Source organism: Aquila chrysaetos, chromosome 5 (assembly GCF_900496995.4).
Source record: "Aquila chrysaetos chrysaetos chromosome 5, bAquChr1.4, whole genome shotgun sequence".
In the NCBI taxonomy this organism is placed as follows: domain Eukaryota; kingdom Metazoa; phylum Chordata; class Aves; order Accipitriformes; family Accipitridae; genus Aquila; species Aquila chrysaetos.
Genome location: NC_044008.1, coordinates 67,644,893 through 67,672,396, shown reverse-complemented (window position 1 = coordinate 67,672,396; position 27,504 = coordinate 67,644,893). Strand labels below are relative to the sequence as shown.

General features: G+C 39.2%; 2 protein-coding genes across 14 annotated transcripts; one reads left to right on the top strand and one right to left on the bottom strand.

The window, feature by feature from the left end:
* Window positions 1-235: 235 nt before the first annotated feature.
* Window positions 236-3,781, bottom strand: SRSF2 (serine and arginine rich splicing factor 2). Of its 8 annotated transcripts, XR_003923673.2 has the most exons (5): window positions 3,077-3,741; window positions 2,379-2,689; window positions 1,936-2,039; window positions 1,170-1,281; window positions 236-670 (listed from the first exon to the last, which is right to left on the bottom strand). XR_003923673.2 is itself a non-coding variant. In XM_030016183.1 (3 exons), exons 2-3 carry the CDS (start codon window positions 3,436-3,438, stop codon window positions 2,386-2,388), a joined length of 666 nt encoding a protein of 221 aa, XP_029872043.1. In that variant the 5' UTR covers window positions 3,439-3,470; window positions 3,657-3,781; the 3' UTR covers window positions 236-2,385. The 8 variants fall into 8 exon arrangements, 3 of the variants coding, with proteins under 3 accessions (XP_029872043.1, XP_029872044.1, XP_029872045.1); XR_003923670.2 differs by having other exon boundaries at window positions 236-1,281; XR_003923671.1 differs by lacking the exon at window positions 1,936-2,039 and having other exon boundaries at window positions 3,077-3,738.
* Window positions 3,782-3,854: 73 nt separating this feature from the next.
* MFSD11 (major facilitator superfamily domain containing 11) lies at window positions 3,855-27,161 on the top strand. 6 transcript variants are annotated; one of them, XM_030016175.2, is made up of 16 exons: window positions 4,195-4,423; window positions 5,723-5,800; window positions 6,443-6,602; window positions 6,832-7,002; window positions 8,572-8,627; window positions 9,653-9,760; window positions 10,198-10,277; window positions 10,376-10,472; window positions 12,666-12,724; window positions 14,822-14,963; window positions 15,816-15,856; window positions 16,949-17,014; window positions 19,087-19,212; window positions 20,246-20,420; window positions 21,412-21,547; window positions 22,058-27,161. In XM_030016175.2, the coding sequence occupies exons 4-16, from the start codon at window positions 6,907-6,909 to the stop codon at window positions 22,223-22,225; spliced, it is 1,350 nt and encodes a 449-aa protein (XP_029872035.1). In that variant the 5' UTR covers window positions 4,195-4,423; window positions 5,723-5,800; window positions 6,443-6,602; window positions 6,832-6,906; the 3' UTR covers window positions 22,226-27,161. The 6 variants fall into 6 exon arrangements, with proteins under 6 accessions (XP_029872034.1, XP_029872035.1, XP_029872033.1 ...); XM_030016174.2 differs by lacking the exons at window positions 4,195-4,423; window positions 5,723-5,800 and adding an exon at window positions 3,855-4,061; XM_030016173.2 differs by lacking the exon at window positions 5,723-5,800.
* The last annotated feature ends 343 nt before the right edge of the window (window positions 27,162-27,504 follow it).

The following is a 27,504-nucleotide window of genomic DNA, read 5'->3' as shown; positions in this document are numbered from 1 at the left end:
ATGCCCAGCGGACCTGTCTGATTCTGTGTTTATAGACTGGTGTGCAATACTTGCCATACAACATTTGGGTTAGTCACAATACTAGTTAAGTTTGCCCATAGTAATTTAAAAGCAACCCCTGTAAATAAAATTCATAAGCAGTAGAATGCATTCAGTTACTATATAGAAGTTAAACATTGACAGTATAATTGCAGAAATCTTTTCAAGCTAAAAATAAGCTGACTCGGACATTAAGTTGAGAAAAGTTAACACAGAGAAATGTTTAATATTAACTACAGAGACAGTGGGTATAGTACAGAATGTCTTAAGCAAAAGATACACCAATCAGTACTTACAAAGGAATGAACCATTTCTTTTCTTAACATTACATTTCTCATATGTAAGTTCATATATGTAGGTTGGTAAGTTTTACCATTCTGGAAAAAATAAGGTGTGTATATCATCAGCTAGATGTGCTCACTGTATGCTCCATAATTTTTACGCAAGGCCCGGGTGACTGGAAGTGCAGTTGTCAGGCATTTTAATTAACTGGACAGCCATTTGTTTCTGCACGACAAGGCATCGTTACACAGGAGCAATCAGGAGAAAACAGGAAACAGCCAAGCACTCTGCACTGCAACACGCCACCTTAACAGCTAACCAGCATTACTCAACTGCTACACAACTGCGCCTAGTGCACAAAAATACATAAGAGAAGAGATTAGAATTGAGTCTGATAAAACAATCCTTTCAAATATCAACTGTCACCTGAAAAGATTTCTACCAATTTGAATTTGAAGATACTATTTGAATTCAAAGTAAAAAAAGCATTTACAGTAAGTTTCAAATTGAAGTTTTGCAGAATTTTATTTAAGGAATGAAGACAAAACTGAGAATACTTTTTGACAGAGTTAGCTACTCAGCATATAATAGCTGCATGTTTCCTCAGTATGAAACTGGAGGCAGCAAGTTACCATCAGTTTTAATTTCAAATAAAAGTCAGCACTATATAAACAAAAATGAAGTTTTACCTCAAATATCCAAGCCAATAATGAAATCGGTAGTCGTTCACTTCACTAAATTACAAGAAATTTGAATAACAGCAACAAAATGGCACATAAAATGTAAAATCTGCCACTTGAGGCGCAACTTAAACAAGTAAAAAGTTAGACAAAATGTTACAAAATAACCTTTTCAACAGCTGGTTGCTCGTGCCAGGGGTCTCTCCAATGGACTGAAGACTCAAGCGATCTTTTCCCCCCAAAGGCGTCCTTTATGTAGATTCTCATTTATCTGATGCATCTAGGTTTGAAGAAACAAAAGTTCAGCCAGGTTTCTACCTTGTCTCTTTTGGTTGTGTGGATGACTTCAGGTATACTTCTAGTTGTGTTTCAACTGGCTTTGCCTAATTTAATTAATTTTTAGGAATTTCCATAGTGTTCCACCTCCCCCCCATGTGTTGCTTTACTTCAGAGGCCAAATGTAAGGTTCTGTCAAAGTATTTAGTTACAAAGGAGAGTAAGCATCAGGCTGTAGATCAAGCCACCATTAATTTCAATTCAGCCTGTTCAACAATAGCTTATTAAAAGTTACATAAAAGTTATAAAACTAATACTTCTTCATAAAGACTTAACTAAACTCTACTTAGCATTCAAAACAAAGTGTGACTAATTTTGCTACAATTATCTAACTTCAGAGCTAGCTTAGGCCCTTTCCTTTTAAAAATAGGACCAAACAGTTTGAAGGGTTAAAGACACACTATCCTTTCCCCACCCGGTGTATCCTTAGATGCCTCTTCAAGATGTCGACTTGAGGAAAAACTAGTTTCCATGGTTTTCTCGTTGCAAGGAATTTGCCACTTTTCTAGAACAGTTATTACCTCCAGTCAGTATAACGGCCACTGAACCGATCTTCCATTATAAAAGGATAGTGTATCTTTAACATTTAAAGACAAACCTGCTCCAATACACGCCCACAGAAACTGGTCCCTGGAGGATCAGCCAAATCAGTTAAAATCTGCAATACTGGCCAATATTCTTTTAGCAAACAGGAGACCGCAGCTTTAAAGGGGAAAATGCAGATGTTGGATAAATACAGTAAGAAATAGTCATTTTCATCATAGGTTGCGTCTCATACAATATTTTATTAAAACCAAGCCATTAATCTCTCAATAAAACATTCTCTCTGTAAAAAAATTTCTCCGTAGAAAGCACTTTGGTATTAATTTCCCTAAACCAATAACCAAAAAGCACTGCTCAAGAAAAAAAAAAGCAACTAACAATGTGCCCCGTTAGGATCTGCTTGGTTCAGGCTATTAATACTCTAAGAACTACCCAACACCCCACCTAAGTGCTATAATAAAGTAACATGCAACATGTGCTGATCCCGAGGTACATTACCATGTTCCTAGGAAGATACAGCTCCTTCTTCTTCCGGAGACTTGGGAGGGCTCTTAGACCTGGATCTAGAATTGGATTCCCTCTTTGAGGCAGGGGGAGGGCTTCTAGATCTGGACCGGGATCTTGACCTGGACCGGGATCTGGAGACAGACGAGGACTTTGACTTGGATCTCCTGGCAGACCTGGACTTCGAGGTGGAGCGAGACCGAGAGCGTGTGCGAGACCGGGATTTGGATCGACTGTAGCGGGACCGACTGCGGGATCTGGACCGGCTCCTGCTCCTAGATCGGCTGCGGCGTCGTCTTCTAGGGCTAAAACATAGCAGGAGGGGGAAAAAAGCGCGTTACAAGTTGAACACGGGCGGCGCAACAGACTTCAGCGATTACTTCGGGACAGGGAGAGTGGAACGGGACCCACGTGGGCAAGAAAACGAGTGTTAAGAAGGCGCCATTGTTCAGCGAGTGGCCGGGGGCTAAATCTACTACAGGGCGAAACCCTACCGCTCCGAGGGAACTGCGCGTGCCTTTGCTACTAAACCCCTACTCCCCCCACCCAACCCCGCCACGGAACTCGCTCGGAAAAGGAAACAAAACCCAGCGGCCCCCGCCGTACGGGCGCATGGCTAAGGCAGGTCTCCCCGCCTTATTACCGAAACTCCGCTGCCGCCCCCCCCCCCCCCCCCCCTCCCAGGCCCTCACCTGCGGCTGCGGCGGCCGTAGCCGCTGCTCCCGTAGCGGCGCGGCGGCGGGCCACGCCGGCTGTGGTGCGAGTCGGGGGGGCGGCCGTAGCGGGCCATCTGCACGCGGAGCTCACGGCCATCCAGCACGGCCCCGTCCATGGCGTCCATCGCGTCCTCGGCATCGCGTTTGTCGTGGAAGCGGACGAAGGCGAAGCCGCGGCTCTCCTTGGTGTAGCGGTCCCGGGGGATGTAGACGTCGCCCACGCGGCCGTACTTCTCAAAGACCCTCCGGAGCGTGTCCGGGGACGTTCGGTAGGTCAGGTTGTCCACCTTGAGGGACGTCATGCCCTCCACGTCCGGCGGAGGGCGCCCGTAGCTCATGGCGGGCAATAGCCCCCGAGGGGCGGCGGCGGCTGAGGAGAAGAAACCCGAGGGAAGGGGGGCGAGTCAGGAGACGGCGCGGCCCTGAGGGGGAAGCGCCTCACACCGGAGGGGGGGCGCCGGAGCGGCGGCCCAGCAGAGTCCAGAAAGGAGGAGAGCTGCAGGGCATAGGGGAACGCCGCGGGGTCCTCAGCGGAGAGGGAGGCGCGGGCACCCACCTCTGGGCTCCGGGGGGGAGGCGGCCGAAGGCCGGAGCGGAGACGAAGCGCCAGCGGCGGCCGCCCCTGCCCGCTGCTGCGAGGAAATGAGCGGGGCGCCGCCCGCGCGCGCCTACTTAACGCCACAAAATGGCCGACGGCGACCCGGAAGGGAAAGCGCCGCCCGGCGCGCGCTGCCCCGCCTGCCCCTCGCCCGGCGGCGGCCTCCCCGAGGGCAGCCTCGTCTTTGGTTTTTTTCTCCTCACCGGCCGCGGATCCCGGAGGCGGCCTTGGAAGGCGCGCGGAAAACCGGCCTCTAAATTAAGAACTCGCCTGCCATGGAAAGTGATCGTTAAGGCGGCTCCGCCGTGACCCGGAAGGACTCGGCGGAGGCGGGGAAATTTTGAACAATGTGTGCCGAAAACGGTAAAAAAACGGAAATAAGGCGAGGCCAGTCTCTGCCAGGGGGAGGAGGGGCGGGAAACCTCCGCCGCGTGAAAAAAAAAAAAGCGTTCATGAAGGGAATCGCCTGTCGCGCGGGCGGGGAGGTGACGGTTTAAGATGGCGGACGCGGAGGGGAGCGGGTTGTGAGGGGAGGCGGGCCGGGGTCCTCGGCTCGGGCTGCCGTGAGGGCGTTCCTCCCGGGGCAGCTGCCGCGGGAGCTCTGCGCCCTGCCCCCTCCCGCTGCAGCCGGGCGTGTGCTCCGGTCGGCGCTGTGAGGGGGGCCTGGCAGGCCTGCGCGGGCGCTTCGCGGGCTCTCCTTCACTCCCCGCCGGTCGCGGTCCCTGGTGAGGCTTCCCGGGTCCCCGCCGCGGTAGATGCACGCTGTGGTGGGGTGGCAGAGCCGTGCAGGCAGCCCTCTGCCCGCGGGCCGCTGGCGAGGCGATCTCCCGCGGCTCCATCGGTGCCTGGGAGCGAGCTGCCAGCCGAGCTGGGAAACGTTAGAAATCCTCCTTCACACACAGCGATCTCTGCAAGTTCATGCTTTGGCAGCGTGCGTGGTACAGTTGGAACAAGGGAGAAGATTAGCACGGCCCTTGTGTAGGGATGACAAGCAGATTCCCTGAGTTTTGTCTAGGGAATTCGGTGAAAGCTGCTCCCCCACTCCAAAAGTTGTCGCTTTGTCACTTCAGGCGCTGACTAAAACGCCCAAACTCCAAGCATAAACAATAACACCTAGTTCTCATCTTACAACCATGATAAGTGTTTCTACCCATCTCTTTCATAATACTGTGTTAAAAAAAGAATAGAAATGAAGAGGCAGTTCTCTACTGATTTGTTTAATGCAATGACAGTATCAATACAAGACAGCAAAATCAGTATTAGAATTGAAATCCTTATTGTTACTGTAATTGGGTTTAATAACTTTTTCACTGAAAAGGTATAAAAATAAGCAGTGACATCAATACAAACCCAGAAGCAACAGTTTGTTTCCTCCTACAAAAGACTTAAGAAATCAAACTAGTACTGGTTTTCACGTTTTGTATTGCTTCATGCTATATTGTTTGTTCTTTTTTCCCCGAGAATTTTGATTAAAAATTTTGTGATTCATCTGCTGAAATCCTTTCTTTCCTTAAAGTGTCAGTGGGAGTTTCCAGTGTCCCTTCCTCCGTAGTTTCAGTCACTTCAGTACAAGCTGCTGCTGTTGCCAAAAGAATTGGTCCAGCATACCAGCCCAGTTTGCTGTGCAGCTAAATGAATGCTTATGCTGGCATAAGGGGAAGAAGGCATGAGTGGAACACAGTGCCTAGAGGATCTTAAAAATCTGTTACTATAAATTCATAATATAAAAAAAGAAGAGAGCTTTGCTTGTGTTAAAAAAACCACCTTGATATTCTAATTGGATCTTTGCAAAGCAGCCTCTGAATAATCATACTGACTTTCTTCCACAAGTAAAAAATAAATACTGTTTTGAAAAAATTAAATTTTTTAATACAACTCGGGAATTAAAAGAGTATTAAATATGTAATGATAGCTGGGATACGGATTTGATTTCAGTCCTCTACTGTAGGTAACAGAGGTAAAATTTGTTGATTTGTCATTTACTTCAATCAGTTCTGAATTGCCTTCCTTTCCTCTTTGGCCAGCAGTTAAGTGGAGCTGCTTTAGCTGAATGTTCCAATCCTGACTTGGAGGCCCAACAGAACAGACAGACGATATTAACAGTAAAAAGCAGCCATTCAGTTGATACAAGATGTGTGATCCTCTTTCAGTTTTGCTGATGTTTTAAGAGAGATCTTCAAAACTTAAAAGATCAATTGATCTTAAATATATTATTTAGAAATACTGTGAAGTAAAATATTAAGGATATGTAATTACTAAAACCGAATGTTGTTCCTTGAGACAAAGCAGTGAAAGATTATGAAGACTTTCCTCTCCTGAGTCACTGAAGCAATGGAAGGCAGAAGCACTGTGCAGGGCATATGTGTTGGTAGCATTGAGCTATGTAGTTTCTCTGAGGTGGGAATCATTTTCCCCTTGGAATGACTATTTGTGTGTTTGAATTCAGCTAATTAGGCAGTTTTCTTAGATGAATTTCTAAGACTGTTCTTTTATCTTGCTGGTTATTATTTAGTGGATAGAGATATTAATTCTTAAAAACTAGTATAGATCTTTTTATTTTAAGGCTTAGGAGATGTCTAACCTTTCAAGTAGAAAAAGTGTGCTTTTATAAAACTGCATTTCCCATAGTGCACAAGGGCTTTCTAGGCTGGGTCAGCTGATCTAGATTGTGAAATGTTCCTTATTTCCTGTCCAACATGCATGGAAATGACTCCTGTACAAATGTCTCATCTTTCCTTCGTCAGGTGATTTAAAGGTATTGGACCAGAATTCTGATTTAGAACAATGGCAAGAAACTGAGCTGATGAACTAGCTTGATATTTGGAAAACTGCTTCCTTTGGGGGAAAGTGATGTCATGAAGAAGTAACATACTGCAGTCTGCTCTGTCAACTTCATGGGAAAAGGTAGAGAGAATCTTGGTCTTTACCTTCTGTACCAGACCTTTCTTTGGTTTTGGTTTGGTTTTTTTTTTTCGAGTTACTGATTTTGCTGTACATTATTTAAGAGAGTTACCTGATTTCTTGATTAGTTGATGGTTATGTCCTAGCAGCTAATAAGTAGCCCTAAGTAATTATCATTTTTGAAGCTTTCTTTTTTTTTGTTTTATTCTTTTTGCTTGTTTGTTTTTAACAGAGGTTAAGAGAAAACTTTTAAAAGAAAATAGCGTTTTTCCAGACTGAAGCTGAGGACTTGGCAAGAAAACACAAAATGTCTCCTGAATCAAAAAAACTTTTCAACATAATTATTTTGGGAGTCTCATTTATGTTTATATTCACTGCTTTCCAAACATGTGGAAATATTGCGGTAGGTGTAAATTTCAAAACATGCCACATTTCTATCACAGTTATTCATCCTTTCTTGTCTTTTGTGTACTCTAATGTAATAATTGCTTTATTTGTGATTTTTTTAATGTGCATTTTGTCTCCTTTTAGTTTAGTGTTAACTAGATAGTTGGTTAAGTTGGTTAAGTTGGTTAACTGGATAATTAAGGAGTTTATATCTTTAAGATAGCATAGCTACATATGTAACTGTGCCTGATTGCTTAGAAAGTAGAAAATTAATCTTACCACATGTTTGAACTTTAAAATAGTGTCTGTTTTGATGCTTGCAATATCTAACAATTGAATTACATTTGGCCTTCCATATTTCTGATTATTCTATATAGTCCCTTTTGGAATATTTGCCTAAGTTGTTATTATTAACTATGCCCCTAGTTTTTCCTGGAGTGTTTTTCCTAATCTAACGTATTTTTCTGTTCTAACAAACTAGACATTGAGGGGGAGTATGAGGATAACACATGACAAGTAGTCAGACTTCCACAATTGCTGGAACTGCCAAGTCACCTTCCATCTGAATAAGTAATTTACTGCTTTAGTATCGGGTATCTTTTTGTATGCTGAAGCAAAATTGAGCAGAAAATAATCCAAATTTACTATGAAAAGCAGGTTGCACTCTTACTATTTAAATTTTTAGAATCCTTCTGCTGACATACTTAGCCCAGATCCTCTAACTTACTGAGTTGTTGACATTGCTTTCAATGTTAGTTATATGCCTGAAGGACAGTTAGATTTCAACATACCTCTTGAGCCTACAGGTCTTACAGCTTCTCTTTTCTTGCATGCAGGAAGAATCCTTTCTGGGTTCAGACATACAAATGTCCTTCACTGCGTTATAGAAATAACTACTTAGGATAGTTTTTGTAAAAGTCATAGTGCAGTGTGATACTGTACATAAGTACATAAGTACAGCCCAGTGATCTTAGAAGTTCTGCAATGACTTCACAGCACCCCACTGAATTGGACCTAGTGATCATGCAACCATGTAATTTATTGTCATTAAAGTCATTACAAGTGACTTTCAATCAGATCTGCCTGCCAATCCAACTCATTTCATGGTCTCATGATCACTAAAGCTGATTGAAGGGAAAAAAAAAGGAACAGGGAAATAACAGGAAGCTGAAAATAACGGAAGGTCTTATCAGAAGCTCATAGTTAGGTCAAATTAAGAGTATTTTAAAACTTCTCCTTTTTTTCTCATTTTTCAAATTAAAATAGTCATACATATCTGCCTAAGAGGGGTGTTTAGTGAAACAAAAGTTTTGTGAAATATTTTAAGCTTTCTGATGAAATCATGATATAATCCTAAAGTACTAATTACTGCTTCAGATATAGATGTTTCCCTGCAAAATATCTCTTTCACCTTCATTGTGGAGGTGGTGTGAGTTGTAATTAGCACTTTAAATTATTTTAAGTACTTTGTAGAGTCTATTAAGGATTAATTCTAACGTTTGATACTGACTTCAAACTGATGCAAGTGTTCTCAAACTACAGGATATATTCTAACATAGTACAATGTATGATGTTCTCCTCACAGCAAACTGTTATCACAAATTTGAACAACACGGATTTTCATGGCAGTGGCTACACAAGGTAATTTACACAGATCTTCTTAATACTTTGCTCCTTGCAGGGTGAAGCTAGTTATAATTCCATCTGGTAGAGATACACCCTCAAGAGATTGCAGTGTTCTGCTGACTTCACAATTTAATAACATACTTAAAGCAGTTTAAAACATAGGCTTCTCACATTCACTCTACTTCTACTCTGAATTATTTCTAGGTGAACTACATATCTGTTTTGCATGTTTTCTTTGTAGGGAGAAAAAACAACGTACTGTCATCACATTCTCAGCATTTTGTCTTACGAGATGAAGAATGTGGAAGTTTCAGATAAAACTACTAACTAAGGCCTTGGTTGTTTACCCTTGTACACCTCTGTGTGTTTATGTAGGATAGGTGGTGTGGATCAACTTCCAGGAAATACTGCAACATCAATGTGAAAGGAGCAGGCAGAAAGATGAGAAGCAAAGCCATGAAAAGCTATTCTGTTTGTTTATTGCACTGGCGTAGCCAAACTTGCGAAGCATGATCAGGGACCTTTTGTATGCCAAATTAATCTGTCATATAGGAAAACCTGGTTGCTGCTTTGAAGGGTTTACTATCTTAATTTAAACTAAAAATACAACCAGCACAAAATATATCTATAAAATTTCTGTGGCATATTTGGCAGAAAACGAAAACCTCATTGATAGACGAATGAGGCTCTGGAACATTCTCCTCTAGAAGTACTGGGCAAAAAATACAATAACTATTGTTAAGACACAGTTTGACAAATGTGTGTTGTAAATTACAAGATGTGCTTGCCTGCAATAGTTTGGGGCTCTATTCAGCAATCTAAGAAATGCTGTACACTCCTATATACCCATATAGATGCAATAGGTGAAGGTAACAGAAGAAAGGAAGGAAATGTGTGACCATGCAAGTTATGCAGTTACTTAAGTTATGTATGTACTTAACTTGATATTTTGGAATCAACTGAACATTTTTAAATCAGTTGCACTTATACCCTATATTTTATTTTAAGTACTTAATCGTCTTTGTTGTTCATTTATGTAGCATGTCCATTATTTATGGAGTATTCTCTGCATCAAATCTCATATCACCTTCAGTGGTTGCAATAGTAGGACCTCAACTCTCCATGGTTGTTAGTGGCGTATTTTATAGGTAAGTATTAATTTTGAATTTTTGTCTGCTTCCTTTGAAATCTTTCTTTCATTTTTTCACACCTAAAGCTACCATGCGATACATGAAATTATACTGGCTAAGGAGGGTATCTTGCAGAGACAGTCTGTATCAGTAGATGTGTTACTGCAGAGTACTTCAGCCTACTGGAAGCAGAGTGTATTTTTTCCACATCATTTCCAGACTTTGCTGACTGTGGAGTTCAGGTTGTGGTCTCAGATTAATGACTATATAAAAAAAAAAAATTCTACATGCTTAGTGGAGTAAAAAGATTAACTTTTTTCACATACGACCTAAACTATTTTCCAGTGTCACTTAGGAGAGAGTAGCTGATTTAGAAGCTAAGTGAGATATCTGATTGTTAAAGAGCGTTGTCCACTTTAAGTCTATATTCAATAAACTGATCTGTTCTATTCTAGCCTGTATATTGCAGTTTTTATCCAACCTGCTGCATGGGCTTTCTACACTGCTTCTGTTTTTATTGGCATTGCAGCTGCTGGTAAGCATTGTTCTTACCCTGCTTACTATTCTTTGCTATATTTGAATATACCTCTAAAATATTTTTATTTCCTGAGCAATATATTGTGTATATTTCAGTACTCTGGACAGCACAGGGAAATTGCTTGACTGTAAATTCTGATGAAAACACCATTGGAAGGAACAGTGGAGTATTCTGGGCACTCTTACAGTCCAGGTGAGCTTTATTTGTTAATCTTTTTTTGGTTGTGTACACATTCTACTTTTTACACTTTTTGATAAGTGGGAGACTGCATCAAAAAATACTCCACTGCTACCTTGTAGTCAGTGAAGTGGGAGGGAGAGCTGGAAGCAACATTTCTATTGCTATTGTGCATTATAGAACAACAAATGAAGGTTACATATTGCAAGCCTCTGCTCTCAACAAGCTAAAAAGGTACATTTCTGTTAGGGGAGCGTTTGACATACATAATAGAAATCTTGTTGGTTGTGGAGGGCTGTGCTAATTTGTGCCAGGATCCTGACTACACTAATAAGCCCTAACGGTCCTGAACAACCTCACCTGGCATCTCCACCACACCCTTCCCATCTGCCCATGGGCCCAGGAGCCCCATTTAAACTCAGCCCTGGGCTTTCAGTTCTTCTGGAGCTGCATTGGAGGAGTATGGGTCTTCAGCTCAGCCACAGTCATGACTGTGCCTGGCTGTGGATCCTGGTGATCCACAGACTGACTTCTCATCTTGGTGGTGTTCTGCCTTGTCACTGTGGACCTGTGTGGCAATCACTGGACCTGACTCTGGTTTGTGGAGTCACCTCCTGGCTTGACCTCAGACCTGCCTTGTCAACACAAACCTGTATGATGGTCTGGACTCTTGGTTGACCCTGCCTACAATTTTTGGGTCTGCCCTGCTTGAGTACTGTGAGGCTAGGCTCTAGCTGGCATGAGGCAACTTTTCTGCTGGATGTGTAATCCCCCTTCCCTGAGGGAGCAGTCAGACCTGGCTGCTCACTGACAAGTTGAAGTGAAGAAACTAAAGTTGGACGTGGCAGTCAGAAGTCAGAAGAGAAGTCTTATTGCTGATAGTTCTCTGATATTAAGCTTTGAGCACTGCCTCAACCAAAAAAGTCAACAAAAGCCTCAGCATCAAGAAAGGTAGTGAGAACAAGGTAGTGGATGCTGTGTTGCTGCTGTTGAGTATTTTGTGCAGATATGGTTTATGCCTCTTGGGAGAGTGTAATGTAATTAGGGTATAGGGAAAAATAACAAAAATGCGAAAGAAAATAGAGCTGCTGACTTGGAGAGACTAAAAAGGCTGGGACTCTTTTCCTTTGGAGAAAAATTGTCTGAGGAGGATTGTACTGATGGGTTACTAAAACACAAAGGCAGTAGGTGAGCTGAATGTAGAACTCTTGCTCACCAAATGCTGCTGTACTAGAACTCAGGTCACTTGGTGAAACTAGAAGAGGATTGGTTTGAAACAGATAAAGTGCTTCTTTACACAATGGGTGATTAAACTTTTGGAGCTTGCTGCCACAGGGTGGTGTAGAGTTGGATGGTGTCAGCAAGGTCGAAAAGGGATCAAACAAATTCATTGGCAACAGGTCCACAAATGGTTCCTGAAGAGAGATACCTTTTACCACTCCTAATACAGCAATTCTGGGTATTGGGAGATAATGAGGGGAATGAGTTGCAGAAAGTGCTTGAGCTGGTGAGCCTGCACTAGATGGCATTGCTAATGCTGTCGTGGGAACAGAATGCTGGATTAGTAGAACATCAGTCTGAGCCAGTGGCATGCTTCTTGTGTTCCTTAAGTTTCATGTTCCAGAATTAACACACCAGTATATTATCAGAGCAGCAATTTCCACAAACCCAACTAATTGTGTGTTTTACAGTGAATAAAATGCATGGCTTTATATGAGGAAACTTGTCTCAGGCTGTTTTGAATCACTATTCATTCAGAATTACTGTATTTCAGGAAACTGTAGGTAGGAATACAGAATTTCCCTTGAGCTGTTAACAACCAATTTAGCCTCGCTGGGGCAATACTTCAGACAAAACACATGACTCTTCTAAAGAAGTGTTACAAAATCATCTCCATAAATATGTCAGCTTTCTAACCTGTACCCTTCTAAAATTAGAGAGAGGCAACTTAGATGCAGATTTCCTCATTTTTGCTACCACTTTGTGTCTTGATTGCTGAAAATGAATAGCCAGCATTATGGGGAAGAATCCTGTACTGTTTGAAGTTTTACGTAGAGTAAGCAGTTTGCACGGAGAGTGACTAGTGTCTTTGTTTCTTTCACAATTGCATAGTACTATTTTTTGCATAGAATAGTATTACTGTGATGCTACAGCCTTAATCTTACCACAAAAAGTGCAGTTCACCTTTGCTGTCCTTTTTGTTTACAGCTTGTTTTTTGGAAACCTCTATATATACTTCGCTTGGCAAGGAAAAACTCGCATATCAGGTGGGTATTGCTTGTTTGTGTGAGGCCACCCTTTAAAATACGGTGGCATGAATAAACAGATGAAATAATGAACTGGAAAATGGCAAGGAACTTGTACAATAGCAGACAATTTTTTTCCAGTTTATTGTTAGATATACTCTATTTTTGGAGTCTGTTTTTGATTCAGTGTTCCATGGTACTCACGGCCCTTGTATTATGTATGTTGTTTTCCTGCATGCAATGCACTTTGAGTACCTTCTTGCAGGATATTGTCTATGAAATTCTTCGGAATGCTAGTTTAGAATAAGGTTTTCCACAGCAGCTACTCTGGGATTTTCCCTGTGCAGACATGCTTATGCCAAAATACACATATTTTGGGGAAAGGTATTCTGGAATGGCTGCTATATGTTTAATATACACGCTATCTTGTTCCGAAGTAAGTTCCTGGTGTAGACTGTCCTAAATCAGATTGGAGATTGATTAACCTGTGAAATAAAGGAAAAGAAAGGAAAACCATCCCAGTTCCCTTCATGGCTGCACTGATTGTGCTGGCACAAAGCAGTAGCAAGACAGAGGTTGGTATGTGCAGCTGGACTGAGAGTCGGATGCTGCTGCTTAAACTGGCAGCATTGCTGGAAGAGTGTGTGAAGAACTCAGTCTTCCTTTCTTGGCATAGTTTGTGAAGACTAACTTCCTAATGGGATTGTAATTAATACTATAGGTTTTTTGTTTGACATTGTGCTAGACTGATAAAGAGCAGGAGAGAGAACAGTAATCTTAATATGCTTAAGAAGCTGGATAGTGGTTGAGACTCATTGGTTTTAAAGCAGATATTTCCACTTAAGTAAGTAAGGCAAGGTGCGGTGGGGTATCGGGTAAGGAAATGGCAATAGTGAAAATAGAGCAAAATGTAAGATTTTAATTATAAAACCCGAGTATTGCTGGAAAATCATAATTTTCTAAATAAATAGGGTGGATTGTCCTGTTCTATAATGACTGTGAAAGTTTCCTTTATTGTAGTGTTAAAGTAAAATACCTACTAGAAGGGTCAATTCTTTTAACATTTAAAAGATGAAGATACTTCTGCTATAGTCAATTAGGAATAAGATGTTGATTTTTAAATGATAGTTATCAGGCTTCAGAAATACTGCCCGTTTGAGAGGAATAGTCCACTTCATATTTCTGTTAGATCTGTCTTTTCAGGTTCCCCACAGACATAGGCTTGGTAGTGCAGCACAGGTTAATTTTCAAAGGTCAGCTACCACATTCCCTCATCTTTAACATAAAGACTTAAATGTTATTGAAAGTATTGGAGACACTTTTTACAGGCATTTCAAGGTGAAGCACATACTTTTTTTGATCTGTAATCATACGTGTTATTTTTAATTGATGTAGAACAATTTTATGTTTACCTTTAAGCTAAAGGGGAAGTAAATACAAATGTAGGCAGTATCTTCAGAATCATACCCTGGTTCAATCACAGCAATTAGCTGTTTCTTGGCTTTTTTTTTTCTGCTTAATATTTGTAAATGGGAATGACTTCTGTATTACAGACTTTCCCATGCCAAACAAGTTGGTTAGTGCAGCAGAGCTCTTGCATAGGGCAGCAATTACCTTCCTCCAGCTGCACACTGTATGCTGTATCAGTTAGGTTTCAGTGGTTTTAAGGCCTTTGTAGTTTACAAGCCTACCAGTTTATGATGTTACAGTGCTAGTATTTCTGATGCTGCTAAAGAGCTTATCTGAGGAATCTGAAGGGTTTTGGGGTACTTTGCTATGTCCACTCTGAATTATATAAGTCTTGAAAGATGTGCTTTCTTCTGCTAATAATTTATGCACTTCCTTTGTTAATTGGCTCCTCCTTGGTCATAGCCTTTGCATGGCAGAAAATGCAAGTGACACTCTTTAATACGCCGATATTTTATTAGCATCATATAACTGAGACAGGAATTTGCCAGCAGCTGGGTACCTTTTGCTTCATGTGGAAGGTAAGTTAGAAAATTAGTAAGCATTTAAACATTGTTACGTAGTATGTCTGTATTAGTTCTTTGAAGGTAGTTGAATTGGTTTGAATTGCTTTTGCGTATCTAGTTATGACTCTTCTTTGTTTTTCCACAGAGAGTGATCGCAGAACTGTCTTCATTGCTCTGACTGTTATCAGTCTTGTGGGCACAGTTCTGTTCTTTCTGATTAGGAAACAAGAGGACACAACAGCTCCAGGGGAGGAAGATTCTGCTAAAGAAATCCTGGGGGACAGCTCGTAAGTGCTTATGGCAATACCATGTTGTCACACACACTCGTTTGTGCTCCTACTCCTCAACGGAACATCGTGCGTTCACTTTCCCCTCTACACTGGATACATGAATGTTATCAACAACCTGTAGAATTTACAGATTTAACAGAAAAGTGTATATACTTTAACAAGTGAGAATTAATGTTCTTTATATGGCATATTTTCAAGGGTGGAGTGCAGTATTGCACATAAAGTTTTTCCATTAATAAGTAAGTGCCTTTGGAAAGATACCTTTTACCCCTTTTCTCCACTAATAATTATTAAACATGTATCTACCTTTCATAGTCTGTCTTGCCCTCATCAGCCCAGTTTAAAGGCTGGAATAAGCAGAAATTACTCCTTTTTATAGGTTATCTTTTACATACTGAAACATGTTTTTCATAGCTTCTTTAAATATATATATATGCCACCCTGATAAATACGTTAGAAATGTGTAGGTACGCAGATAGATAGATTCAGTACAGTTTTGCCTGAGGCATCAGTTTAAATATTTTTGCTTTATTTAAAGAACAATGAAAATGCTAGAAAAACATCAGTAAGTATGCCAGTGAAAAAATGTTCAAAGCTAAAAGTGCTCAGAAGAAAGATTCCGTTAACCAGGTTAATTTTTGAGCAGCATTCACTAGTACAGAAAGCAAACAAATTTTGTGGTTAGTAGTGTAGATTCTCAGAAACTTTTAATAATATATTAGCGTATTCCAGTATATAGTGCTGGGCTAGAAAATGTAGAGAAAATTTGAAAAATTCAGCTGCCTTCCAGTATAGTGGTACAGTGTTGTTACTCTTTTTCCATTTTGACTAAGTCATGTATTTACCCAGGTCTGCACAAAACAAAATGATGAGAGCAGTGGCTGCCTTCAGTAAGTACTGTTTCACATAAGAGTTGTTTCAAGAAATACTGACATATCCTTTCCAGCTCTCCATGATTCTGCTGATAATGTGATCATGTACAAATCACTTAGAACAAAAATTAGGTTTTAAGAATGCATCTCAGTTATTCCACTTCAAATATAGACCTTCAGGCATGGCCTGCTTGGAAAAATGATTGCCAGATGGCAATGGTTTTCAGACCAGAGATGACTGGTGAGTTTTGAGCATGATAGGAATTCAGTTGTCTATGTAAGTATTTGTGATTTTGAGCCTAGCTGAAATGGGGCTTGCAGCTGGAAAATCTTGAGAACCATTGAAGTAACACGTGGTAAAATTATTGTTGATGTGTGATTGGTGTGAGCCAGCTGCCTGCACTTCAGAAGTGCTCCTTTCAGGTGACCATATCATACAAACAAAGCTTAACTGCAAGCAAAGAAAGTGAAGTAAACTTCACTTCAGTTACATACTGGTATAGTCCAGGAGAAATTTGGAGGGGTACTTCCTTGGTGTAGTTTCAGGTCCAAGCCATTTCACAATACCTTCTGTAGATGAGCTCCAAAAGAACAGGTCACCACTTGGGAAACCAAGTGCAAAAATAAAAAAAAAAACACTAACATAACAAGGTAAAGGAGAAGTTGCATGTTGTCTTATTTTGTCACCAAATGATACCACTTAAAAACAACAATTTTGAACTGGAGTATCTGCAGCTTCCGTCGAAGTTTGATGTGGTCTGCCTGTGACTTTTAAGTTTGTTTTGAGAACATGGGGATCTTCACTGAGAATTTACTTATCCTTTTAGGAGACAATCACCATGAACTGAGAGATGTCTTATGTCTGCTAATTGTAATTGAAAACTGTGTATCCCCTCTTTAATATTTCCCCCCTTGCATTTCTTACAAAAAGGGATTTCAGATTAAACATTTCTTTCAAAGGGCAGGTCAGGGTTGGTTTGTTTAGCGCTCTGTTGGCTGTAATAAAGTCACAGTTTGCATAATTTCAACCTATTTTTGCAAAGAGCAGAAGAAAGTGTATATTGTCTTAAAAGTGTTATCATATTAATTTCCATTATTACGTCTTTACAGAGAAATCTATAAAGCTGAGCTTCACCAAAGAGATTCTGCTTCTCAGTGTTACAACAGCCTACACAGGTATGAAGCAAGCAGAGTGTATAATCATGTAGCAGTGTCAGGGCATTGTTTGGAATTTTAACCCCAGGGCAGGATTGCAATTCTATATCTCTGCAGACATTATTTGAATATTTCAATTAACTTTGAACAAGTTACTTGCTTATGACGTTTCTGTGTTCTGGAAAGTGCTTCTGTATGGGAGGAGCGGTGCACCTAAATCTGTAAATACTGGTGGATGTAGTAATGCTTGGTTCAGTACAGTTCTGGGTCACCCAAACTGAGGGTTAGGCAAAATTTACATAGCTGGTTTTTATGTGATTTGGCATTACACTATCAATTGGTTGTAGTGCAATTGCATTGCATTTGAATTAAAATTACTTTTGTAGAATACACTTTCAGTGTCCCCTCCACTGAGGCATAGGAGATTACTAACAGTCTTCATTTTAGTCTTTGTTCTATTGGGAAAAAGTTTAGCCATTTTCAACTATTTTTGTCATTAGTATTTGCTGTGGCAAGAGGTCTCTTTCTTTTTAGCAACTTCAGTTAAACCTGGTCTGCCATTGTTGGACTGAGGTATGAATTGTGAAGTAAAAATACATTTATTTTTGCCATATACGGAGGTGATGCTTCCACAAAAATACTATAAAATGTTCAAAATGTTACTGGGATCCTTTAACGGATTTTTGGGGGGTTTCTTGCTCCTTATTTGGCTTCTAATGCAGTTCTGTTTACGATCAAATTAAGTTTTAGGAATAGATGCATCTTCCGAACCTCAGCTCTGAATCACCATTATGTTGTTAGCTCTTGTAGGTGAAAAGAAAAACTTAGATGCGAACAAACTATAAACAATGCCATAATATCTGCCAAAGTTTGCAGTCAGCTTCTGGTAAAGAAATAGCAATAGTAGCTATGAAGTCAGCTTGCATCAGCCACTAATCTGAGTTACAAGTTACTTCACAGCATCTCCAATGTTGTGTTAACCCAGGTTAACTAGCTTGAATTTCTCTTAGACGTTTAGTGCAACGGGAATGTGAAGCAAGATAACACAGGAAGGGAGTCAGTCAGGTTTTGCCTGATTAATATGCAATTTGGTCTTAAAGGTAGCAGAAAAAGAATCAGTCCAGCTTGGAAAAATAGCTGCTGCCATCTGGTGGCTCCTGGTCAATATTGCCACCTTATGTAGGAAAATACAAAATCCTGTGAGGCCAACAAAAGCTTTTATTTCCAAAATTAATGGTCGGATTGTTAAGACTACTTAAAGCTCATCCCTTTTTGAGGGGTATATGCAGTTCATTTACGATGTTAAGTAGCCTGCTACATGTAGAGCAGGATATGGTGTACCATATTTTTGCAATAGCGAAAGACAGAGGAGGTGAATTAAAAACAGTTTTATTTTTTAGCTGCTTTTCTTTGTTTAAGCATAACACTTTGCATTGTTTTAAATATACTTTCTGTTAAGAAATTGATATTTTACACTGGTTGCTTATAGTTATGCTAGTTGGACGCAGCTGTGTTACCTTTCCTCACAGTAATGGCAGTAGAAAGAAAGAAGAGTTTTAAACAAACAGCAGTTGTTCTTTCTCAGTTTTAGTTCATTATATATGTATAGAAAGGTAGCAGTTCATATTAGGAATCTTACCTCTTTACTGGTATTTGGGGATGCAGGGAGTCTTTCTTAGGAATGACATAACTGGGGGGGGGGGAAACTTACACTGAAATTTTGCTGTATTTCTTCAGTTTACTTTAAGTGTTATTTCACATGGCACTTTCCATTTGGATGAAATGCCAAAGTTCTTGAAAAGTAGAAATATAAACTATATATAGGGATTGTGTCAACAGAAGCAGTACTGAACCTGAGTGCATGTGACGCTGGTTAGTGACGCTGTTTTTTCTAATATAGTTTTTGTAAGCTGACATAAGAGAATATCATAATTACATAGTTTAAAATTCCCTGTTTTCTTCCATTATGCATACCTTATTTAAATATATGTTTTTGACAGCTACCTTAGGGAGAAACAGCCTTTAAACATAAAGAATTTTTTCATAACTTTCATAATAGTTAATTGATAAATTTTCTTTGGTTTTCTTCAAAGGTTTAATATTAACATTCTTTTCTGGAGTATATGGAACATGTATTGGTGCTGTGAATAGGTTTGGCAGTGAAGAGAAAAGCCTTATTGGTCTCTCTGGTATTTTTATTGGTGTTGGAGAAATTTTGGGTGAGTCTAAATTTACTACCTTCTAGACAAAAAAGGATTAAGATGTAGTTATTCAAAATGTTTTTTTGTATTTAACTGAATACTGTCTTTCAAGCTTCCAGCAATGATTATGTGAACAAAAAAAGAAATATTAGAAATAAAATTGTCACCATGGTTCCATATTGCGCTGTGAATTATACATTACACCATGTAAAGTGAATGTGGACTGGGATGTGAAATACTGATGACTATGAATCCTAAGATTTTGTATTCTTTTGCGGTTAGTGCAAAGAAATACATAAGACTTAAAATGGGTGAAACACTAGGCTACAATGTTATTAGGGGATTTTCAGCATTTTGATATTCTGTTTTTTAAATAGATTTCTGTTTACATTTTTATTATTTCTTAAGTGATGTTGTAACTATTCTGAATTTATTAAAAAATTATTACACTAAAGATTTCTTTCTTTAAAAAAGTTAGCTTGTGTTAAGTGAGATCTGATGTTTGAAGAAAATTGAATATGAGTAATGTTCATAAGTAAATTTTTTTTTGCTTAAACTCAAGTACTGCAGTGTTTTTTAAAAAAAAAAAAAACAAACAACAAAACAAAACAGACCAAAACCAAACACTATCTTTGTTCACTAGCAACTTAGATCCATAGAGAGATTCATGGTTTTGCAATTAAAAGAGATAAGCACAAGGCCATCCATTTTCTCTTAGTACTGTTGCAGTACTGGAGAGAACAGTGGCTACTGGGAAGATATTGGCAAAAAGCTTAAGTGTCTTCATTGGCAATCAACTGATAAATCTCCTGCCCGTGTTTCCCAGACTTCTCTAGCAACCCAAAGGTTATGTCATCTGGCAAATGGGTCTGGTAGATCTGGCAGACTCCTTGGGTCGGTTTTCATGTCTGTCAATCTTTCAGTTATCCAGTATGGGGAAGTTTATAATATAAGTTTTCAGCATTTTTTTTTTTCCCAGTGTTTTAAGTTTGGTTCTGTTCTTTACATCTTCAGTTCTGATTTAATTATCCAATCTTTTCCACTCATACAGGTGGAGGAATCTTTGGTTTACTGAGCAAGAATAATCGCTTTGGGAGGAACCCTGTTGTGATGCTTGGCATAGTTGTCCATTTCATAGCCTTTTATTTAATTTTTTTCAACATGCCAAATGATGCCCCTATTGCTCCTATGGAAGGAACAGATGATGTTGCTTATATGATTCCAAGGTATATAAACTTTTTCCTTTGGCTGGTATAACTCAAGATGTATATAAACAGGTTGTTCTTCTAATAGAAAATTCCTCGAAGCTGCTTTTCTGTGTAGTGACTAACTCCATAGAAAAAGCTTTCAGGAATTCTGTTTTTATTAAAGGTAGATATTCTACCAGTGTGCACCCAATTTAGGAACTTAAATGGCATAAGAATAAAAAGCATAAGGATGTTTGGTAGCAATTCTGTCACTTCAGAACTGACATTCCTGACATCTAGTACAATAGTGAGACCAGCAACTATTGTACTAGATGTCAGGAATTCAGTTTTTTTTAAAACAGTGTTTTAAAAAACAATTTTACTATAGCATGGAGCACCGGCCTTGCACTGCTGCGCTGGTTTCCAAAGTCTTTGAGCGCTTGTTGCCAAAGTCCACTTGGTCGAACTGGAGTGTTAGGGGAATAATATAGGGAGCTTTCTTGTCTCATCATTGCAACTTTCTTTTGGGATGTATTTTTGCCGATTTGTGTGAGAGTACAGTGTTGTCAGTTTGTGCAGACACAGCTGCTAACTTGCAATTCTAAGCATTTGTGCCTGTGCAGGTGCCTATTCTTTATTTAACTGGAGTATTTTTCTGCAAAATAAATTGGTATTTCTCTAATATTCCTGCAGTTTTTATGAACTCACCGTGTGTGTGTCTCAGCTTTTAATCACTGCCTTGCGGGTTTTGTGGCTCCAAGCACCAAAATGAGTTCTTGTAGTGGTTCTAATTCAGTGTAGAATTGACTGCAGGTAACAGTAACAGAAGTCTTAGCATTCAAGAAATTAAAATCTGATGAAACTATTTTTTTTGCCAAGCCAGGCATTCCTAGTTCTTTTCCAGTGGAATTTTAAAGTTTGATAACTTTCTTCCATTCTCAGTTTCCAAATAAGTCTGCCAAAAATAGTTTATAGATGTGTAAGCTGTTTGAACAAATGGCTTTTAAATTTGATTCTCTTTCTCCTTCAGCAAAGAGGTGGCCATATTCTGCAGCTTTCTGTTGGGCCTGGGAGACAGCTGCTTTAACACCCAGCTCCTCAGTATTTTAGGATTCCTGTATTCAGAAGACAGTGCTCCTGCCTTTGCCATCTTCAAGTTTGTTCAGGTACTACACAACACAACCTTTTGAAAGTATGACTGTTGGAATGTTATTGAAATACTGGGTTGGGTTTTTTAATGAGCTGAGAAAAATGATGTTGTTTCTGCAAAGGATTTCATCCTGAATTTTGGTATAGAATTGTTTGTGATGCTCTAAAGCTGGAAATAGTTTTCTGGACTGTTGTCTTAAAGCCTTGGGTGTGTTGTTTCTAGACAAAATGTTTTGAAATACCAGAGAACGGCACTTGCGATGCTACAAATGCTTTTGAGTTTGGTGTTCGTTTTCTGCAGTGAAGGCTGTTTAAATAACAAGTAAAAACTACATCTGTTGTGTACCATGTCAAGACATATGTTGAAGTATAATGAAGTTTTAAGATTGTATATCTTCTACAGAAGCCTACTACTGAGACTGGCATATTAAACTGTATATATGTCAGTTTGATAATCCTTCTATAGTAATACTAGCCTGGATATCTCCACTGATTATCTTTTTACATTGTGTTTTTTTTCCTCCCAGTCCATCTGTGCTGCAGTTGCATATTTCTACAGCAACTACTTCCTTCTGCAGTGGCAACTCCTGATCATGGTGGTTGTGGGCTTCTTTGGAACAATTACCTTCTTTACAGTGGAGTGGCAAGCAGCAGCAGCTCTTGTTGCCCGTAGCTCAGACTACAGCAGCATTTGATCTAGATACTATGCCTAGTTCAACGTAAGGAAAAACACAGGCACGTTTATTGTGAAGTGATGCAACAAGGTGAAAAGATCAAGTTGCTGCAGGGGTTAACATGGAGGAAGCTACTACTAAATGACCATCAGTCTAACTGAATGTGAAACATGGGAGAAAAAAATGTCAAATTTGAAAGGCTTTTTTTCTTGCTTTAGTCAACTGAGCATGGTATGCATGTTCTTAAAAATCTGGTATTAGAAATGGAGGGAAACATAGAGATCTATGTATCTAACACTTCTGTTCTGAGACGTACCTTTCAGAATGTAATTACCCAATTTCACTCTACCATGCGCTACAGAATTACAGTTTCATTTTTCCTCCTAAATTGTTTTTCCTATATTCTAGTTCTGCAGACACTTGAATTCTTGTATTGAATGAGTGATATTTTTATAAAGTACATTATATTGCAGAATGTATCTGCACAACTGAGAAATCAATTTATGTCACTGACTTTTTCAAGAATTATATATGCAGAAGTATTTCTGTAGGAAATGTTGCCTTGTTATTTTCTTAATCTGTATCACCCAGTTCCTTGTTTCCCAAGGATTTGTTTATTAATCTATTTCATGTGCTTAAATTTTATCAGATACAGGGTTTTTGTTTTTTTAAGAAAGTGAATCGGGTTGTAGTGTGACGTGAAAGATTTTAAAAGAATTTCGTGAAGTTACTCTTAGCCATCATAAGGATGTGATCCTGAGATCTGTGAATTATTGATAATTGAAAACAGTCTCCTGGTTCAGCATCTCAGAATTGAACTGCGTTGGGATAGCTGCTGAAACTTTCTCAGGGTAATGCTACATGAAGGACCATAAGACATGACTTCGCCAGACTCTCAAATAGTTTGAGTTCAATGAAATTTTCATCATAATCTGTGATGGGAGCATTGTCTAAGATAACTTTTTAAAGTACAAACAGACTCAGAATGTGAACTGTAAGAATAGTCTTGCAGTGTTCATTCTACTGCATAGTCTAAAAATACCTGAAATGCTTGACGTAAGTTGTTGCATTCAGTGTATTTTGGGAAGACTGTACTGTAATCTTATTCTGCCAAATGCGAAAACAAGGATACTTGCATAGTAACTAAATTTTAATCCAAAACTCTTATATATGGTACAATACAGGCAGTGAACGCAACTCACCTTGATTTTTATCTGTCTATGTGACTCTGTAGTACTTGCAGTTGTATTTCTGTCTAGCAGGCAGACAAGATGCAACCACGAGCAGGTATGGAACACTGAGAAGGTGTTTTTTAGACACTCCATCTAGCTATTTTTAGAAAAGTACCATTTGCCAACCTTTTTTTTTATGCACAGTCAGAATGTTAATGTCTTATCTTTAAAGACAAGTTAAAAAAAAAGTCGACTCAGTATGTGTCAGTAGCTCCTGCATGTCATAACTATGTAGGTGTACCCAAGGTTAAACTTAGTGAGGGAGTATGGCATTTCCTGTGACATTAGCTGTCACTTTTGCTCACAGAGGGCATGTAACACAACTCCCATGAAGCACAGCCCTCTTCATGCACAGTAAAACGGCAGAGAGGGATTATTTTACAGGCATATAGAAAGGGATCTTTAAATTCACTGCAGGTTTTTGCTGTAAGATCAGTAAGGTGTTAATTGGAGGATGAGAGGGCACCTGAACATTTGGCAAGCAAAGAAATCTGTGAGGACAGCCAGGAAAGAGAGCCTTTGTGTATTCCCAGGAGATTTAATGAATGATGTAAAAGGGAATGAGACAGAACACACATCTGAGCGAGGGGTTACCAAAGCCATTCCAATTTGTCAAACAAACTGAAAAAGCATTCAGTATTCAATCAATGTATATATGATTAACGTGACTAGCAGCACTCTAATGCCTCTCTCTTATCCGCTCCTGTTATCCTGTAATTTGAAGCATACTATTTTTATATACTGAGCACCGTAAAAGGTACAGACACTAGGATGTTTCCAGTGATTAGAATTCTCTTGTTGCTACACATTTGTATTTTCTCCCAAGTACCAAAAGGGATAAAGAGCTTTTTTTAAGATAGGGAATTACTGACTGTAGTCTCCGAACTCCTCCTGGGACCTGTTTTCCCCTACCTATATCAACAAGAGAAGAAAGACTTGAAAGTTCACAAGAACAATTTTGTCTTGAAGTACATGGTGGGGGGGGGACATGATTCTCAGGTCTTGTGGTGATGAGTAACTTATAAATGCTTTTAAAACAATGCCATTTAATTGTAGCTAGGTTACAGCTCTCATGAGGGTTGGTTTTTAAATTGATCCCTTTTAATGATGAACTTCTGTGATATTCATCTGCCACATAAGAATTATATGAACTATTTTATTAGAAATTAAAGAAAATTGATAAGTTTATGTAGTTTCAAAAAGCATTTTGAGACCAACTTTCAGGGATCCTAATGAACTAGGACTTGTGGATTTTCAGTACCTATGTGAACCTGATGCTTTACTTTTTTCTGCTGTTCTGCTTGGTCTGACTCAATATCAGATAATGTTAGAAGGCTGTTCAGAACTATTTATTGGGTCATTAAAGTGAAGTATTATTGCTCTGTGACAAGTTTTACAAGAAATCTTGAAATTCTCAAAACTGCATCATGGATAGCCAGGGTTTTTTTACTATTAACTATATAAGTATTGCTTTTGACATTTGATCTTAAAAGACAGTCCTCAGTTATTCAAGCTGATGATGACACATGATTGCTTTTCACTTATTCATATTTCTTTGATTTGTCAGGAGGTGAAAAATCCACCCAGCTATACACAATTGTTAGTTCAGTCAAAATTTTTGGTATAGCAACATAAAGAATAGAAATGCTAACATCTATTTATGATTCCATCTCTTAATCTTTTTATCAGCATTTACCAGCCCTGAGGCTGCACCGCACTCATTTGACCTCCTTGGCCTTTGAACAATTTCACTTTAATCTGAATTGGGAGCTTACTGTTAAATTAAGTGGGATTTGAAAAAAGGCTTTTGCTTTATTTGTGGTATTGTGGGTTTGTTTTATATTAGGGATTTTATCTTTACAAGTGAAATTACACATTAAGGTGCTAGGGTTTATTGAAAAGAAGTTTTTCTTTTTTTTTTTTTTTTTTTTTTTCCTTTTATCCTTTTAGGTTATTACTGAGGTTTAATATCTTGACGTGTCACATCCCCAAGTTTTTTAAATTAATGCTAAAGAGGAAATGAAAACTGATATTCTTGACATTTGAGTGCCAAAGAAGCTGCTACAAATTAGTCTTTAATGCATATCATATACGCCTATCTATATTTTTGTCTTGCCAGTTGGTTTTCATTTTGATATATGAATGTATGGAAAGAAAATTTGTACAACTGTAGACCTTGTTCATAATTAAGTGATGTGCTTTTACTTCTGTTGTGTTAATTTCATTAGGTACAATCTAGCAATTTGTTAGCAATGTAACAATGTTAGCAAGTTGAGATAAGGAAGAGAACTACTTATAAAATGTTTTTTATAAATAATTCTAATCTATAAATTTCTGCAGATACAGCTAAACTCATAAGGGATATAAAAACAGTAAAAAAAACCCCAAACAACCCAAAACCCCCATGACCTTTACTGAGGTCCCTATCTTAGCAGAAGCCCTCCTGTGGTACAGTTATTAAAAACAAGAAGTCTTCTGCTGGTATAGTTCTTTCAATTCTTGTGACCGTTTTAAAGTATACTGGAAAGAGAACTTCCTGGTGGAGTTTGCTGGTATAACTTTATAGCAAAATAATTTAAGTGTAGAAAACCATAAATTCAGGACCGTGTGTCAGCTAACCAGACAGAAAGCTCCACTTGACTTTCTTTGAATTCCGTGTTTACTTCAGCTGGGGAATGTGGTTCCCTGGACACCAGCCTGTCTAAGTGCCAGTAATTAATGCTACAAAGGTTGCCTAGCAGCTTGCCTCTCTTTTAAGAGTAGGCATGTATGAAGGGAACCTCAAAGATTGTTTTCTAGGGCAATGATTAGTTGTTTGCTGTCGGTATAAATAGGAACCACTATCTTCAACGTCATGTCAGTAGACACAATACTCAATTTTGACTTGAATTGTGCAAGTATGTTAGTTAAGACAGGATCTTACAATCATGACCATTAATTTTTCTAGCAAAATGCTTTTTCAAAGACTTTATCCACACCACTATTTTCCTTGGAAGTCTTGTAGCCCCGCTTATGCTAATTGAATGGCAGCAGTAGTTAATACCATGTATTCCTTGTTCCCTCCCTGGTAGGTCTTCTAACATGCTGGCAGAAATATGAAAAAATGGTTGAATTTAAAGATGGAGATGAAGTTGAGAAGTTAGCTGCTTAACAAAATACTTGCCATTCTGATATAACCACACTGGTTCAGAAGCAAGGTTGAGACTGCTGTAGTTTTCATGGGTACATTCAGAATGTTGCTTTGGTAAGTTTAACTTCAGAGGCTGCATTACTACCACAGAGAAGCACTGAGGCAAGAGTGGAAAAAACATCCTTGAAGTGCAATAGAGCGAAAATCTGGAACTGAGAATAATTCTCAGTGGGCAGGTGAAGGGGGTGCTTTGTTTACTTGAGTTTGGGCATTTAGCTGCTGCTGGCATTGGCTCAATTTCTATTTGTTTCATACTTTCTGTACTATCTTGGTTATTTCAGCTGTTGACATGTCGTCCTCCAAGATATCCTTTCTCTTTTGTTTACATTTTGACACTGTGCAGGAGTCTTAATTTAAATGATTGAAACTTTTTTACTTTAATAAAAAGTGTCTGGGTCAGAATTGGTGATAATTGAGAACAGGCTCACACAATGATTATCCTAATGAAAATGCTGATTTCGAGTAAGTGTACTGACTCTTTACTGTGTATCTTTTCATGGTCACAGCCATGCAAATAAAAGTGAATCACAGACAATGTTTTTGTTAATATGCTTGTTAAGTTGTCAGAATTGCTTTTGTCACTGTTTTAAACAGTCATGCCAGGAGCTTTGGAATAGGGGGAGACACAGTCTTAACTGATGGATCTCAGAAGTGCTTTGTGGCACCTGTAAGGGCCTGCTTAGGAGAATGAAAATGTTTGGTTTAGTGCTAAGCAGCCCTTTTGAACCACTTAATTCTAGTCATGGCATAAACCAGTGAAATGTCTAAGGGAAATCAGGGTGGCTGCTTCAGTCCTAGCCCATTTTCTTTCCCCGTCCTGTTCAAGAGCCCATGTTAAGAAAACTGACATTGTCGTTGAGAGGAGAATGTGTCTAATG

Excerpts from the sequence above, each read along its gene's own strand:
- SRSF2 (XM_030016183.1), bottom strand. The coding sequence starts at position 3,438 with ATGAGCTACGGGCGCCCTCCGCCGGACGTGGAGGGCATGACGTCCCTC. Across the intron at positions 2,690-3,076 it reads TACGGCCGCCGCAGCCGCAG|CCCTAGAAGACGACGCCGCA; the intron begins GTGAGGGCCTGG and ends GCTATGTTTTAG.
- MFSD11 (XM_030016174.2), top strand. The coding sequence starts at position 6,907 with ATGTCTCCTGAATCAAAAAAACTTTTCAACATAATTATTTTGGGAGTC. Across the intron at positions 10,278-10,375 it reads TATTGGCATTGCAGCTGCTG|TACTCTGGACAGCACAGGGA; the intron begins GTAAGCATTGTT and ends TGTATATTTCAG. Across the intron at positions 15,857-16,948 it reads GAGAGCAGTGGCTGCCTTCA|AGAAATCTATAAAGCTGAGC; the intron begins GTAAGTACTGTT and ends ACGTCTTTACAG.